We start from the raw sequence: 14,567 nt of genomic DNA on the forward strand, positions 1-14,567 counted from the left end.
AGGGCTACATGAGAGGGATTTTAAATTACTCTAAAAAACAGCTATCCTCTGTGAATCTGGGGATGGCACAGCACACTCACTACGCTAATTAAATTAGCCTACTGCTTATTATAATCATTCAACACAGGTGAACAGTAACCTTCAGTTTCTAAATTTTATAAAGCTGAAGCAGCTCTGCAGTTACAACAGGTCCAGTGCCGCCTCCTCCTCAGAGCCTGTTCTCCTGTGTTACAACTACGTTGAAAGTTACCTTTGAAGAATTCCCCAGGGTAGTCTGGAGGTGGCGACACCATAGGAGAATCCAGGTTGACAATGGATTTCATGACAATTTCTAATGCATTTCTTCCATACTGCAATAAAAAACAAACAAACAAAAAGTTTTAGCATTTGGAGGCTCTTCAATCACATGACCAACTGAACACTATAAAAATGATCAATGCACCAAAGATCAAAACCAGCAGGACTGAATCATCTTCATACACATCCTGTACTCCTAGTGCCTAGTTTACATCTGTGTACGTAGCAGACAGTCAATCAGGAACTTCTGGGAGCTCACACTTGATTCATTCACAAATATGTGTAACATTCCTATTTTCCAACGGGAATAAGAAGATGATTATGTTGCACAGCAGATCTCCCTATCATGTGAAACCCCATCTAATGGTCTATGGGAAACCATGTTTTACAGTAGAACCAAAAGAGGAGGCAGTGTGAGGTTTGCAGCAGTCCCTCCTTTCTCTCTTGACCACCAGACACAGCTCACAACTGCAAGGCCGAGCCCGAGATCTGAAACGTACCTTATTATCAAAGTTGAACCTGCTCAGATCTCTGGATTCCGTTGCTCTTCTGTCACCGTGGGTAAGTGCCCCCTATCAACACATAAAATTTCCAATAAAGAAACAGAAGACAGGTGACACACACCATCCTGTACAGACGTCTATAAAACTCAGGAACTTACCAAACTCTCAAGTCTTTTAGCAACAATAGATGCGAATCTTTGCTCTCCTGCCAGCTCAGAAATCAGAAAGACATATTCAGGAGCAGTAACTTGGTTTGATCTATGAGTTCGTCCTGCAACCACATTAAAAAACAATCAGATCTTGTTCCTTAGAAACAGAATTCTGAGATCTATGCCTAGCATTCAACACTAAGATGGTATCCAGAAACCCTGAAACAAGAGGAAAAACATAAAACTGTTAAATGCTAAACTACTACTGCCACCCCGGTTTGGTTAACCACAATGCTGCTGATGCACAGCTGCTCGGGCTTCTCCAAAGACTCTTGTTTGCAATCAAGGGGTACCAGGGAGGTGAAGATGGAAGGGAGGGAGCAGCAACGTGCCCTCATGGAAGCCCCTGGGGGTTGTTGAAAAGGACTCTGAGTGGCAGGTGCTCTGGCACCGTGCACATCCTAAAGGTCTGTGATGAAGACTCTCTCGAGGAGCCTGCTCTTGGATAGGATGCCACAAGCCCCATGAAACCCCACTGCAGGTCTTCTACATCTTTTAAAACAGGTATGAATTCATGATGTACTCTCTATTTTAAGGTGTGTATATGCTGCACACACCTCCAAAATCTATATGTATGTGGAGTTTTAAGATGTCCGACATTAAGTACAGACTCTCACATCCACACATTTCACCAGGGACCCGCTATCCGCTGAGTGAAAGGCAGTGCAGGAACCCACCAAACTGCTGAATGGCCCGATCAGCACTCCAGGGCAACTCCAAAGTCATGTGGACCCTCCGCCTCTGATTTTTGGCTCTCCGATCTGCTTGTAATGAAATACCTGAGCTGGCAGCTTCTGAGATGATAGCAATATTCTGTAACAAATATAAGAGGAAAAAAGATCATCTCTGCACAAAGACAAGCAGGCAAGTACCCTAAATAAAGTTCTTAGGTAGGCTACTGGGGTCCACCAATTCCCACTCTCCTCTCCTTCCTAAATTACAGAACCCCCAACTTTAGGTGCGTGCATGGATTCCCAGAATCAAGATTACATTTCTCAGTCTCCCTTGCAGCTAAGTGAGGGCACGCTCCAGCCAGTAGGTAGTAGTATGTGAACAAGGTCCAGGAAAGGCCCTTAAAGTTGAGGACACGCCCTTCTCCTTGCTCGTCTCTGCTGGCTGAATGTAGAAGTGCTAGGAACGAATCTGAAACAGCTCTTACATGGGGCAATTTGGAAACAGAGGCCCACATATTAAAAGAACAAGATAGTGGCCACACCAGCCTTGGTCTAGCTACTCACAGGAGACGTGTACCTGGGAGGAGGAACTTCTACTCCGACCAAGTCAGTGTGGCTGGAGCTTCTGTGACTTAGCAGTCAAAACTAATTCCAATTAATCCAACTCCTAATGCATATGGGCCAAGGTCATGAAACAAGTACATAAAGTAACTGATACTACCTCTACCTACAGCCTTTAAAATATGTAACATAAGCTTTTAAATATATTTAAGACGCAACTTTGACAGTGCTGTCACCTACTTCCAGTTGCAAAGCAGAAAAATGTACTGAAGTGCGACGCCAAGTGGGCAGAGAGATCTCCTCCTCCTCTCAGATGACAGCATGGCGCTGCGTGGCGCTACCTACTTTTTAGCAATCTCATCAGCATATACTTAGAGCAATTCCAACTCGATGGAAGAAAAACTGAGCTGAGAGTCTTAAAATTGATGATGTTTACTTAACAATAAGAACCTACAGAAAGAAATAGCCTCTGAGGCAACCAAAATCCCTCCAGCAGTCAATGCAAGTCCAATCCACAGTCATTCAGAGTCAACTATCCTAACATACAATGACACAGCAACAAAGGACACAGCTCAACCAAAGGACACTAGTAATCTGGGCACACAATGTATTTCTAGGTCCAAAATCAGACTAGAGGGTAACATTACACACAGTGCCACTAAGATGAGCTTGGAGGACGCAGTATCTGAATATTCTGATTAGAGATGTGAAGAGCCCCCAAAGCTATCAAGACCCACATCTAATTCTTTGCTGAGCATAAACCAATTACATTCATTTTATCAGAAAATAAGATGTAAATGTTCAGTGACTGTGTATAATTACTAAAAAACATCACAGGGTAACAACATTCAACAGGCATAATTGACATTAAAAAAAAAAACACCACCTTCTAAAGATTAACCTAAATGTTGAAAAGCATCCACAAAAGAAAAAAAGAGGGCATCCCAGAAAAACATACCTTATCTCCATCCATAAATCTTTGTTTTTCTGTGATATTTAGTATTTCCACAGGGACATCCAGTTCAGATCTAGACTCATAAGATATGCTTCCATCATCATTGCTTACGACCCTCCCCTTGCGGCCAGTCATCTGCAAAGCCAAACAAACAGTGCCCCTTACAATTAAGGCACCTGACACAGACCCAGGACCCTTCACTGGAGAAACCTGGTGCGAGGTGAAGCCATAATGAGCCCATTCGTGCTGCCAGCCTGCATGCCCCCGGTGCTGAGGGCGAGAGACACTGCCACATAGACCCTGGTGTTGGAGGCGCAGGGATAGAGGGAGAGTCTCAGGGCAGACACAGACGCTAGGGGCTCGAGGATCAGGATAGAGTAGAGCAAGAGCCTAAGATCTGAGAGGAAACTACACAGACTGTTACATGACACCCAAAAACACCACTTTCTACAGGGTTTTAAGGTGCCAAAAAATTACCCAGGAGAGATACAGCCCTGCTCGTCCCATTTACCTCAGCAACATTCTCAGGGCCGCCCAGCTCATCAATGAGTTCATCCAGGGTGTTAGGAGGGAGGTCTTCAGCTAATTTTTCTAGCTTATCAAGTAGGTCCTTCTTCATCTGCTGGGCCCTTTCCACGGCATCCTGACTTGTTATAAGGCTACTGTTACTGTTGGTGTTACTGTTAGCTGGAGAAAGCACATTTGTTAAAAATCAGTGCAGACCCCGCTGGGTGTGGCTCAGCAGTTAAGCATCGACCTAGGATCCAGGAGATCTCGGTTTGATTCCTAGTTAGGGCACATGCAGGGTTCTGCGCTGGATCCCCAGGCCGGGGCGTGCAGGAAGGAGGCAGCCAATCAATGACTCTCATCATTGATGTTTCTCTCTCTCTTTCTCTCTCTCTCCCTCCCTCTCTCTGAAATCAATAAAGATATATTAAAAAAACAAACAAAAAAACCAGTGCAGAGCTGAGGTATCTGTTCTGCTTAAAAGCACATTTCACAGACAAAGCAAGCTTCCGCACATACCTGGTGTGCTGTTAGGAGCCGGCGAGATTACCGGGGTGGACGAGAAACTGGGTCGCTTTGATCCAAGACCTGACGCTAGTAAGGCACTTTGGATGGAGTCTGGGTCTACACTTCTCTTTTTCTTTTTATCTTTGTTTTTCTTGTGCTCTTTTCTGATTAACCAAGGATCTGAAAGTTAAGGAAAGATATACGTGTTGAGTCACATGTTAAAACAAGCACAGTCCTCCCAGGACAGGGTGGCTGAGCTCCCACATTGTTAACTGGCAGGCGTGAACCAGTGGTCAGGACACCTCACCATGGGCTACCATCCACAGCCTGAGGGTCGAACAGCTGCACAAAACAAAGGCCATCCCCGCACATGAGTGAGCTAAACCTCTAGAGAACGGGCAAACGTGGAGCTCCTGACCCAAGGCTAGAATGTGTGACGATTGCAGAGAAAAGGCTTTGCCACAACGCCCCGGTCAAGCCCATGTCATCTGACCCTGGTGGACACACCGTCGTCGGCGTCCTCACTGGACTCGTCTCTGAAGGGGTTGAAGTCATCGTCATCTCCGGAGCTCATGTTCCTCGAGCTCTCACAGTCACTCTCCTCATCACCAGAGGCGTCCGACTCGCTCCCGCTGTCATCAGAGCTGCTACCAGCAAGGCCACCGACATTTCGTGCTTTTTTGGCTTCTCTAGTAATTTCTTCACCTATTCTCAAACCCCAAATGAGAGAGTGAGCCCAAACACACCGCTGCAAAAATCCAGTAAATTACATGTAGTTCCTGAGTTAATTCAATGGAGAACAGAAGAAATGCACTTACGTTAAGGCTGTTAGAGTAAGATTCACAAACAAGCACTAACCTTTTGGACTTAAACAGAAACCAGGTTACGCCCAATTATTCTTAAGAAGGAATTAGATACATGAGTAAAAACTCAAGACTGCCTTCAATGCACAAGTTTCAAAATAAATTCAGACCAGAGATAAAATAGACCTTCTGGCACTGTCACAATTTAATTGTGTATCAGGTTTAGAGAAGAGGCCAAAATAATTACAGTTTTACACAATACTTAAACAAAAATAACTTTAGCCTGGCCAGCATGGCTCTGTGGTTGACTGTCGACCCATGAACCAGGAGGTCAGGGTTCGATTCCCGGTCAGGGCACAGGCCCGGGTTGCAGGCTCAATCCCCAGTGGGGGCGTGCAGGAGGCAGCCGATCAATGAGTCTCATCATAGATGTTTCTCTCTCTCCCCCTCTCCCTTCCTCTCCCTGAAATAAAAATAAATGAACAAGCAAAAAACACAAAATGCTCAAATCTACACTATTTTCAACATTAAAAAACCCACCTTTCCGCTTCTTTATTTTATTTTCTTTACAAGGACTATCTCTTGGTGAACTGTTGTTACTTGGAGCCGTTAAATCGATTCCCAGCAAACTATAAAGCTTTTTCCTGTCCGGAGCAGGGAAATGTTTTTCAATGAGTGACTGCAGCACTCCTCTGTTGTAGGAGAGAGAGAAAGTGACAATGAGCGAGCGATTCGGTTGTTTTAGTTTTTTTTTAAGAGAGAAAGGAAGGGAAAGGGGGAGAGAAACATAGATCCCACATGACCAGTAATGGAACCTGAAATCCTTCAGTGCACAGGATTATTCTCCAACCAAGCCACAGCAGCCAGAGTTTGAACAATTCAGTTTGAAAAATTATTACATATAAATTCTTGCCCTGGCCGGGTAGCTCAGTTGGTTAAAGCATCATCCTGATATGCCAAGGTTGCAGGTCCATCTCCAGTCAGAGTACATATAAGAAGCAAGCAACAAATGTGTAAATAAAACAACAAACCCATGTTTCTCTCTCTCCACCCTTCCTTTCTCTCCCAAAAATCAATTAATAAATTATAAAAAAATTTAAAAGCAGAGCGAAACAGCAATTTTTACACTTTCTAGTAGCTACATTAAAAAGTAAAAGAAAACTGGTGACACTAATTCTAACAATCTATTTTACTTAAACTCATATCACTTCAACATGTAATCAAAGATCTATTTTATGTTGCTTTATCTGAAGTCTTTGAAACTGGTGTGTACTTTATACTTATAGCACATCTTACTTTAGACTAGCAAGTCACCTGCTCAATAGCCACATGACTGGTGGCTATCATTTAGACAGGGCACTACCAGACACACAAGTACAGAAAAAGGTTAGCAGGGGCATGTTTTGCTCTTAAAAGGAGTTTTTATTTGTATCTATCTTACAAGGAGGCACTTGAATGTAACCCCTAAGGCAAGAGATAGTATAATGGCAAAACTCATTTTGCTAATTTTATTATCAGAGATGGAACTGGCAGGTTAGGCAAAAAACCTGAACTCCAAGTCAGTGATTTTCAACCAGTGTGCTGCAAGAATTTTTAAAACATGCAATGCCTGACTAAAATTTAGTCAGGGGTACTAACCTCTTTCCCTTCAGATTGTCAAATTAAAAAATGACAACAGCCAACAAAACAAGAGCCATCTGGTGTGGGTGAATCAAAATTATACTTATTTTTTGGTCAGACTGGCAAAAAGTATATTTTTTGGTGTGCTGCAGAATTTTAGTAATTAGTTTGTGTGCCATGAGATGAAAAGGGTTGAAAATCACTGATCTAAGTAAAAACTCAAAACCAAAAACATTACTTGGCGGTTGAAACAAAATCATTCAGCTCTCCCCCGCCCTCTTCCAAGGCTTCCAGTGTCCTGGCTTCTCCTGTAGACTGCAGACCGATTACCACACACTGGAGTAAAAGAAAAATGCATTAATTATAAATAAAAATGTGCACATGGTATTTAAAGACATTTTAAATATTTAGTAAAAAAAGATCTCAAGCAAGAATGGCCATTATTGTACATGGGTGCTCATTTATTTAGCCTCCACATATCTGAGACACGCTGTGTATAAAATCTCAGCTAGGAAATAGAATGACAGCTCGGGCACAACTGAAGCCCCCGCCTGTTCTTTGTGCTTCAAGTAGAGATACATTCATCAAAAAAAAAAGACACCCTAAGACATATACATCCGCATTATCAGGGTTAGAGCTATGGAGGGCCAAACTGCAGTCGTGTTTATTTCTTCACACTTTTGCGCTAAGTTCTTACAGCCACCCACTGCGTGTTACTGAGACCTGTGCTCGGTCTTAGCTGCGTGGACACCTCCTCAGCTGTCCTGTAGGCAGGTGCCCTTTACAAGGAGGAAATCACAGGACCCAAGAGACCTACAAACCTCTTACTGCATCTTCCAACTTACCTTTCCATTCTTGATTTCCTCTCGAGCTAGCTGAACAACCCTCTTCACTTTGGATGCTATGCACAAGTATTTGAAAAACCTCTGGTGAGCAGACCAAAACTGGCCCCACATGGATTTCTTCATTCGCTGCTCAGCATCGATCAGATCCGCGGCTTGCTGAAACCGCTCTCTGGCGATGACCCACTGAAGAGGCACAACCAACATTTTAGGTATTTCACCTTTAAGTACAGATTATTTTAAAATAATTAGTTCGCCTGGCAGGGCGTGGCTTGGCGGTCGACCATCAACCTAGGATCCAGGAAAATGAGGTTTGATTCCCAGTCAGGGCACATTCCCGGGTTGTGGGCTTGATCCCCAGTGGGGGGCGTGCAGGAGGCAGCCGATCAATGACTCTCATCATTGACGTTTCAATCTCTCCCCCTCTCCCTTCCTCTCTCTGAAATCAATAAAGACTTATTTAAGAAAATAAATAAGTAAAATAAAATAACTAGTTCAATCAAAATACTGTCAAGGGCAAGACCATTTAACACTAATTTAGTGAAGCATATTCAGTAACTTTGGGATCTCTAAAAATGATTTTTAGGATGCTCACTTAACGCTGTCCCAAAATTCTTATGAACTGATGCGGGTATTTTAGGAAATAGTTGCTCTATGATTTTAAAACCACACAGCTGAAGTAAATGGCTGTTTCCATAAGTTAGCAAGAAGCAGCTTGAAGTATTAGGAAACGAGGACCTGGTGGCTCATCTGTTATTTTCTGGCAGAAATGCCGGTGGGCCAGCCCACATTACAGTGAACAAGACTGACAAACAGAACCATCACAGGTGCACTGAAAACACTAGGAATGAGGGGAATTCTCACCAGCTTCACTGCTTTGTTGTACATTTTCACGTAGCTCTGAGAAAGAAGAACTTCCTCAATTTTGAAGGTCACTCCGGTGAAGCTCAGCTGTCGAGCAATGTACATTCCTCTAAGCTTCATATCCATAGCAACTATTTCCATGGCACCGACACCTCTGAATAAAATTAACACACAGTAACTGTCATTAAATATAGTAGGGCTTCAGCACATGGGAAAGGGGTTTCAGCAGCACACATTGTTTAGACTGCTCCTGAGAACCAACGGGGACCACTGTGAACTGCATTACCTCCGTTCCACTGCCTGAATAAAGTCACTGAATTCTCTAAATGGAGTCCCCTCACCCCATATTCCAAGACGGTTCATATAGGCCATGTTTCGTGGTTCAGAAGCACCTGAAAAAGACCAAATAAATCATATTATAGCTGAAAAAAACACCCCACATCTACCTTTTAAATGAACAACTACTCACCAGTGGCACTAGCATAAACAACTCTGGCTTTTGGCAACTTGTTCTGAAGCTCTAAAACTGCTAGGCCTGTCTTGGTTGGCTTTGAAGAACCAACAGGACATAAGTTTTTTGCTTTATGACATTCATCAAACACTATCTGTAAGGAATGAATTAAGGAACATAACACATCAGTAGTATGTGTCTTCCACTTTCCAGGAAGTTAACTTTCATTTCCCTGAGGCCTTGGGAGACATCCAAGATTTCCAGGGTGGAGGCCCTGGGGTAAAATTCAAGATTATCAGGGGAAAGGATACTGTTGATAATAAGCCCCTGGGTATTAAGTTTTAAAAATAACACCCAGGTGCCTATCACCCAGGTCTGTCAAACCTTAGCATTCTGCCCTGTGCTCCAGGTTGCTCTCTCATTAGGATTACAAACATAATGAAGCCCTCTATGTGCCTCTCCTTGATTTAAGCCCCCCCTCAGGTCTCAGAGGCACTCAAGGATTCTGGTATTCATCTTAACCAGATATTTAGTTACTAGAATGGAGGAAAAGACCCACGGCAACAAGAAAGTCCACCACACAGAGAATTTTGGCAAATTCTGTCAGTAGAAGCACAACTAGTAACCCACTTAGTCAGCATTTCAAACACTGCCGTCCCCCATGCAGGACAGTGAGGGTGTGCTGGAGCACATCAGTCAGGAAAGCATGAAAGTAACAGTTCCCTCAGTCTTCTCAAGTGCTTTACCATGTAAACATGCGATGTGGATCCCAAGAGGGAAACAGTTTCAGCATTTCCCACACCTGTGAACATCTTCCTAGCCAGGGACTTCAACACCAGCTTCGTACACGACAGCCAGAAAACAGAACCAACTTTCTGACCCCGTGGACTCTAGGTAATCATTAAAGCTCACGTCCCAGCGATTTGTTTGTTTAATCTCAGGATTCCTGTTGTCCAAATGTTCATCCTTGCATTAACTTTCATGCCATTAAAAAACATAAAAACGTCTGTTGCAAAGGATACCACTCCGTCAAAGTCATCGCCGCACCAATGCAGAAGCTGTTTTAACCTCGTTTTATATTTACCACCAGACTGACTTTCACCAATAAGGGAAGAATATGTAGCAAAAATGACACCTTTTTTTACACTCCCGTTGTGTTTGGAAGAAATTTTTCCATACTTAAACTAAAAAGAAAAGGGAAGGATTTAGTACATGCACTTTTCTCTCTGAAGCATTTATCCCACCCAAACTTCTACAGCGGGGGTCTGGTGGTCCAGGGGACTCGAGGACCTCCTAAGAGCACACGCAAAATTTCTCATACATATGACTGTATACCCACCCACACACATACATGCATACAACTTTATGGTACAAGGGTGCAGTTTCCAAATTCTCAAAAAAGATTATAAACCGAACTCCCTTATAAAGCCACAACAGTCCTTCAACAAATATTGCTCACTTACTACTACAGGCAGATCACTATACTTAAGCTCTGAGGGAATGTAAGTTACGGTTAACAGCGTGCCCGTCTCTAGTTACACTGACTGAATGGAGAACTTTCATACCTTATTTAATGAATGGACCAAAATGTTCTTTGCTCCAATATCTCTCAAATCCCTTTCAGCATCGTACTTCAAATCATTTGAAACACTGAACCTGACAAAAACATAAATAATAGGTGCAAATTCCACCATTCTGTTAGTTTTCAGAAATAAGTAAAACTGGCCCTGACACTTGAGACACTGCACATCTGCTCATTAAAACCCTCCCCCCACACTGAAGCAACAACCCACCGATGAAAGCTACCACAGCAGCCCTCAACACTTACCACAACGCCCTTTTCCTACTCAACAAATAGTTCTCGTAGATGATTCCTGCTATTGTCCTTCCTTTCCCCACACCAGCACCATCGCCGATTAAGAAGCCAGCACGGTCTCCATTAGGTAGGAATGTTTCATGTTGCTGGGGAAATAAAGCTGATGATTAATCTACACCTTCTGCTATTTTTGGTGATCAGTCCTTTATATATTGTTTCAGGGTTACACTAACATGACCTATATCTACATAAATGGCATAAGGTTTTACTTAGCGTGGATACTCTCTTTTTATTTACTATATATCCAATCTTGCTACCCTGGCATGCACCAGGTAACTAAAATTAACAAAGTGATGCGCATTCTTCCACGCCCCTTTCAACACTCTCACAAACACAAGTTTTTACATAGCACGTGGGGGGGGGAGATAGCTGTTTGGCCGTCACTTATTTTACAAAGATATGACAGAAACCCTGTCAAAACAACTAGCCTAACTCTAATTCTCACTGCTTTTAAAGCTGATACAACACCTGAACAGTAACACCACAGTGTATTCAATCACCCCAGCGTGTGAGCTTTCCAATCTTTTCTAGCTTCCAGCCACCTGGGGAAAAGCTGCACCTGCCTTCTGCCATGCATGTCCTCCTCTCATGGTTCTATGGGACAGACCCCCAGCAGTGGAGTTGTTAGGTCAAAGGATATACGCACTTTTAGTTTAAATACATATTCCCAGGGAATTCCAAAAAGTTATGGCATTTGTCATTTGCACTAGCAATGTACTCCCCACACCCATGCTACCCCCCCATTTAATTTTCTAAGACATAAAACTTCTATAAAAATCGTATTCACTAGTTTTTCATGCGAGGAAAACTTACCTGTGGATTGAAACAACTACATTATGTAGACTAAAATTAAAGAGTATGCATGATATGCAGCGATCGAACATTACTGCTCACCTGGGCAGCATATGTAATTGCCTCAAGTTGTAATGCTGATAACCAGCCATTGTCAATGGTTTCTTCAGAAATGGATGCTTTGTACCAAACATCAGGAGGAGTAACACTGGATAAAGAACTAGTTTCCACCACAGCATCTGGGTGACGTAGCCCAATTTTTACTAGATGGAAATTTAAAAGTACTTCATTTTAATTATTCTAGGTAATAACAATACTTCCAATTGTATTATAAGGCATTGCAGTATTTTTCCTGTGACAGAAAATGTAAGTAAATTAACTATATATGCCAGGATTCTATAAAAAAACCACTGATTGATAGAAAGGTACTGCTTAAATTTGACTAAAATGACCTATTTATCAACTACCTATGTTTCAAATAGTGACTTGTTGATTAAAAAGATCTAGAAAAACACCAACTTAGTGTACACACCAGGTTTTATAGTAGTAACAGAACACAACCCTAGATTAGGGAGTCTGCATGAATGAACCATGTGCTTCAATCAGTGAAGAAGGTTTGTAATGTAATTTCATTTTGAAAGGTATTTCAAAAGGAATCTTGGCTACAGAATTAAACAGCAACTAGTTCCCAAAAGTGTATAAAGTAAATATAATTTAAAATAGGGGTCAGCACACTCTTTCTATAAATGGTCAAATAGTAAATATTTTCAGCTTGGAGGGGCATCTGGTCTCTTTTACGCCTACTAAACATGCTGCTGTAGCAGGGTTAAAGCACCATCACCAATAAATAAACAATGGGCAGAGCTATGCGCCAATAAAACTTTATTTATAAAAATGGACAATGGTCCAGATTTACTTTGCTGACTGATCTCTGACTTAAAGGGTCATCAATAAACTTTCAATCCTTTTGCGAAGACCACTATTGGAAAATTGCAGATACCACAACCTAAAGCTTGTTTTAAATGACCAGGAGAGTATGAGATCTCAGAGCCTATACATGGTTGGTAAACAGAGACTTTTCGTTTCAGTGGTATTATTAGTGGCTTTTTATAAAAACCCAGGGTATATGAAAGACAAATAAGTATTAATTTTCATGGACATTATGGGAAAAAGGCAGAAATGATGTTAATGTAAAACACTGAACTCAAATCTTTAAGATTCCTACATTTTTATGACTTTTTGAAGGTAAGCTCTATAAACTACATAAGGCTAAGATACTTATTTTACATCTCTGCAATTTACTGATTTTATAATCACTGCTAATATGTGCAAAATTAACTCGAAACAAAATAAACCCAAGCTTTTATTCTTGGTTTTAAAAGACTTCAGCCTATAGCTTAAGACATTACAAAGCTGGTACTTGTCAAATCCTGGGGTACCCAACACAGATAGGCCCTAATGGAAAATTTGTGGAAAGCTATGTAAGTTCAAGAGGAAGCCAGAGGCCGTCCTTGTCTGACAAACCCCAGGACGTACGTTTGATGGGCATGTATTCCGCGTAGGTCTCTGCGTGACCCATCTCCTCCTCCTCCTCCTCCTCTGGTTCATCCTCCTCTTTCACAGCAGGAACCTTCTGTAACACACAGCACCACCCACTCTCACTCCAGAGGCTGGAGGCCCGGCCACACAAACACCTCTTCCACGGGAATACCCACAACCTTCAGTCCTGGAAACATGGCCCAACCCCTTCCACATTCCCCAGTGATGCGCACAGACCACCCATAACCCGCTCCATCCCTCATACACCATCATTTCAAACTGCTGTCCCCTTCAGTACTGCCCACCACCTGCCTTGAGGCCCAGAACTCTGACCTCACCCCCTCACCGCTCACCCCATTCCAGGGAAAACCATTAGTAAAGCTCTTTATTAACAGGTGCTTGTTCAAGGAGCAAATACAGAAGCAGTTGTGAAACCCAGTATATCAAGGAGGAAGGAGGAGACAGAGAAAATCCCGGCTGGACCTACAGGTAGATGCCAAGGGTTACATGGCAGTGGAAGGAGGTAAGGGCAGACTCTTCTTCCGTTTTTACTTACTAACTTTTATTAAGTCTAGAGCAGAATATAAAGGCTCAGTCACCGTGAGAAGAAAAAGGGTGGTGGGAGATAAACATCCAACCAACAGCAACCCAAGGGGTCCATAAGAAAAAAGACACACCCAACGTTCTCAGAAAGCATGCCCAAATGACATCCAATTTTTGAAAATGGGAAACAAAATGGGATTGGCCAAAGAAACAGATATAAACCCCTATTCTGCTGTTATCTATCTGTGTAGCCTTGGGCAAATTAAAATTCTGAGTCCTCCCCCCTCCCCCAACTACCCAACTGGAATGCCTCCCATGCTAAACAACCAGCCCCTTCCGTCTCCCTTTACCTTATCTCCCCCACCTAAATTTCACCTAAGGATAAGACAGTAATACCAAAGAGCCACAAAATCCAGGGACTACACCAGGAAATATTTCTAAGCCAGCTGGCTATAAAATGGCAACTGTCCCCAAGCTTAGGGTCAAGGAGATACCTGGGAAGCCCTACCCAACACACGAAGTAGGTGTTCACTGCTCACCTCTAGGCACATGTTACTACTGGGGAATGTGGGCCTAGGGTTGTCAGGCTCTCCTATTTTTTAAGAGAACCTAGAAATCAGGATTTTTTATGTGTTAGCAAAAATTCAAAAATTTTCAAAAACTTGTGGAGGCCAAACAAACACATGTATCCACTGGTTTTGGTCTACAGGCTACTGGTTTGCAGTCTGCTGAACGTTCCCTAGCTGCAGCGCAGTACTTTGGCACATTGTGGGCCAGGATGGGCCAACTGTGAGCCTGAGCACTACCAGTGTCATTCCTGGAGAAGGCTGTGTTTTCTCTCTCTCCGAAAACCGACTCAAGTAAGCTGCTGGCGTACATTACCACATCCATCTTACCAACGATGCGCGTTTACCCATCTGGTTTAGTCCACAGGAGTTTAATGCTTACTCACTCATTCATGTAGGTGAGTAGCCCACCTTCACCCAAAAAAAGTGTCCTGAGGGTTGCTCTTGAGCACATTAGC

The 14,567-nt window shown here is 42.8% G+C and overlaps 1 protein-coding gene across 8 annotated transcripts in view; it reads right to left on the reverse strand.

The window, feature by feature from the left end:
* The window catches only part of SBNO1 (strawberry notch homolog 1), a 40,708-nt gene that overhangs the window by 12,335 nt on the left and 13,806 nt on the right, over positions 1-14,567 (reverse strand). For all 8 annotated transcript variants that reach the window (XM_081122610.1, XM_081122609.1, XM_081122608.1 and 5 more), the window contains 19 exons: positions 12,998-13,094; positions 11,564-11,724; positions 10,622-10,755; positions 10,359-10,449; positions 9,816-9,977; positions 8,812-8,947; positions 8,629-8,734; positions 8,343-8,496; positions 7,482-7,664; positions 6,875-6,972; positions 5,557-5,708; positions 4,721-4,918; positions 4,226-4,393; positions 3,711-3,886; positions 3,203-3,334; positions 1,687-1,822; positions 959-1,071; positions 798-869; positions 251-350 (listed from right to left, as the gene is read on the reverse strand). In XM_081122610.1, the coding sequence (XP_080978736.1) occupies positions 251-350; positions 798-869; positions 959-1,071; positions 1,687-1,822; positions 3,203-3,334; positions 3,711-3,886; positions 4,226-4,393; positions 4,721-4,918; positions 5,557-5,708; positions 6,875-6,972; positions 7,482-7,664; positions 8,343-8,496; positions 8,629-8,734; positions 8,812-8,947; positions 9,816-9,977; positions 10,359-10,449; positions 10,622-10,755; positions 11,564-11,724; positions 12,998-13,094 (2,569 nt within the window). The remainder of the gene's footprint in view (positions 1-250; positions 351-797; positions 870-958; positions 1,072-1,686; positions 1,823-3,202; positions 3,335-3,710; positions 3,887-4,225; positions 4,394-4,720; positions 4,919-5,556; positions 5,709-6,874; positions 6,973-7,481; positions 7,665-8,342; positions 8,497-8,628; positions 8,735-8,811; positions 8,948-9,815; positions 9,978-10,358; positions 10,450-10,621; positions 10,756-11,563; positions 11,725-12,997; positions 13,095-14,567) is intronic.

Source organism: Miniopterus schreibersii (genome assembly GCF_964146895.1).
Source record: "Miniopterus schreibersii genome assembly, chromosome: 20".
Lineage (NCBI taxonomy): Eukaryota > Metazoa > Chordata > Mammalia > Chiroptera > Miniopteridae > Miniopterus > Miniopterus schreibersii.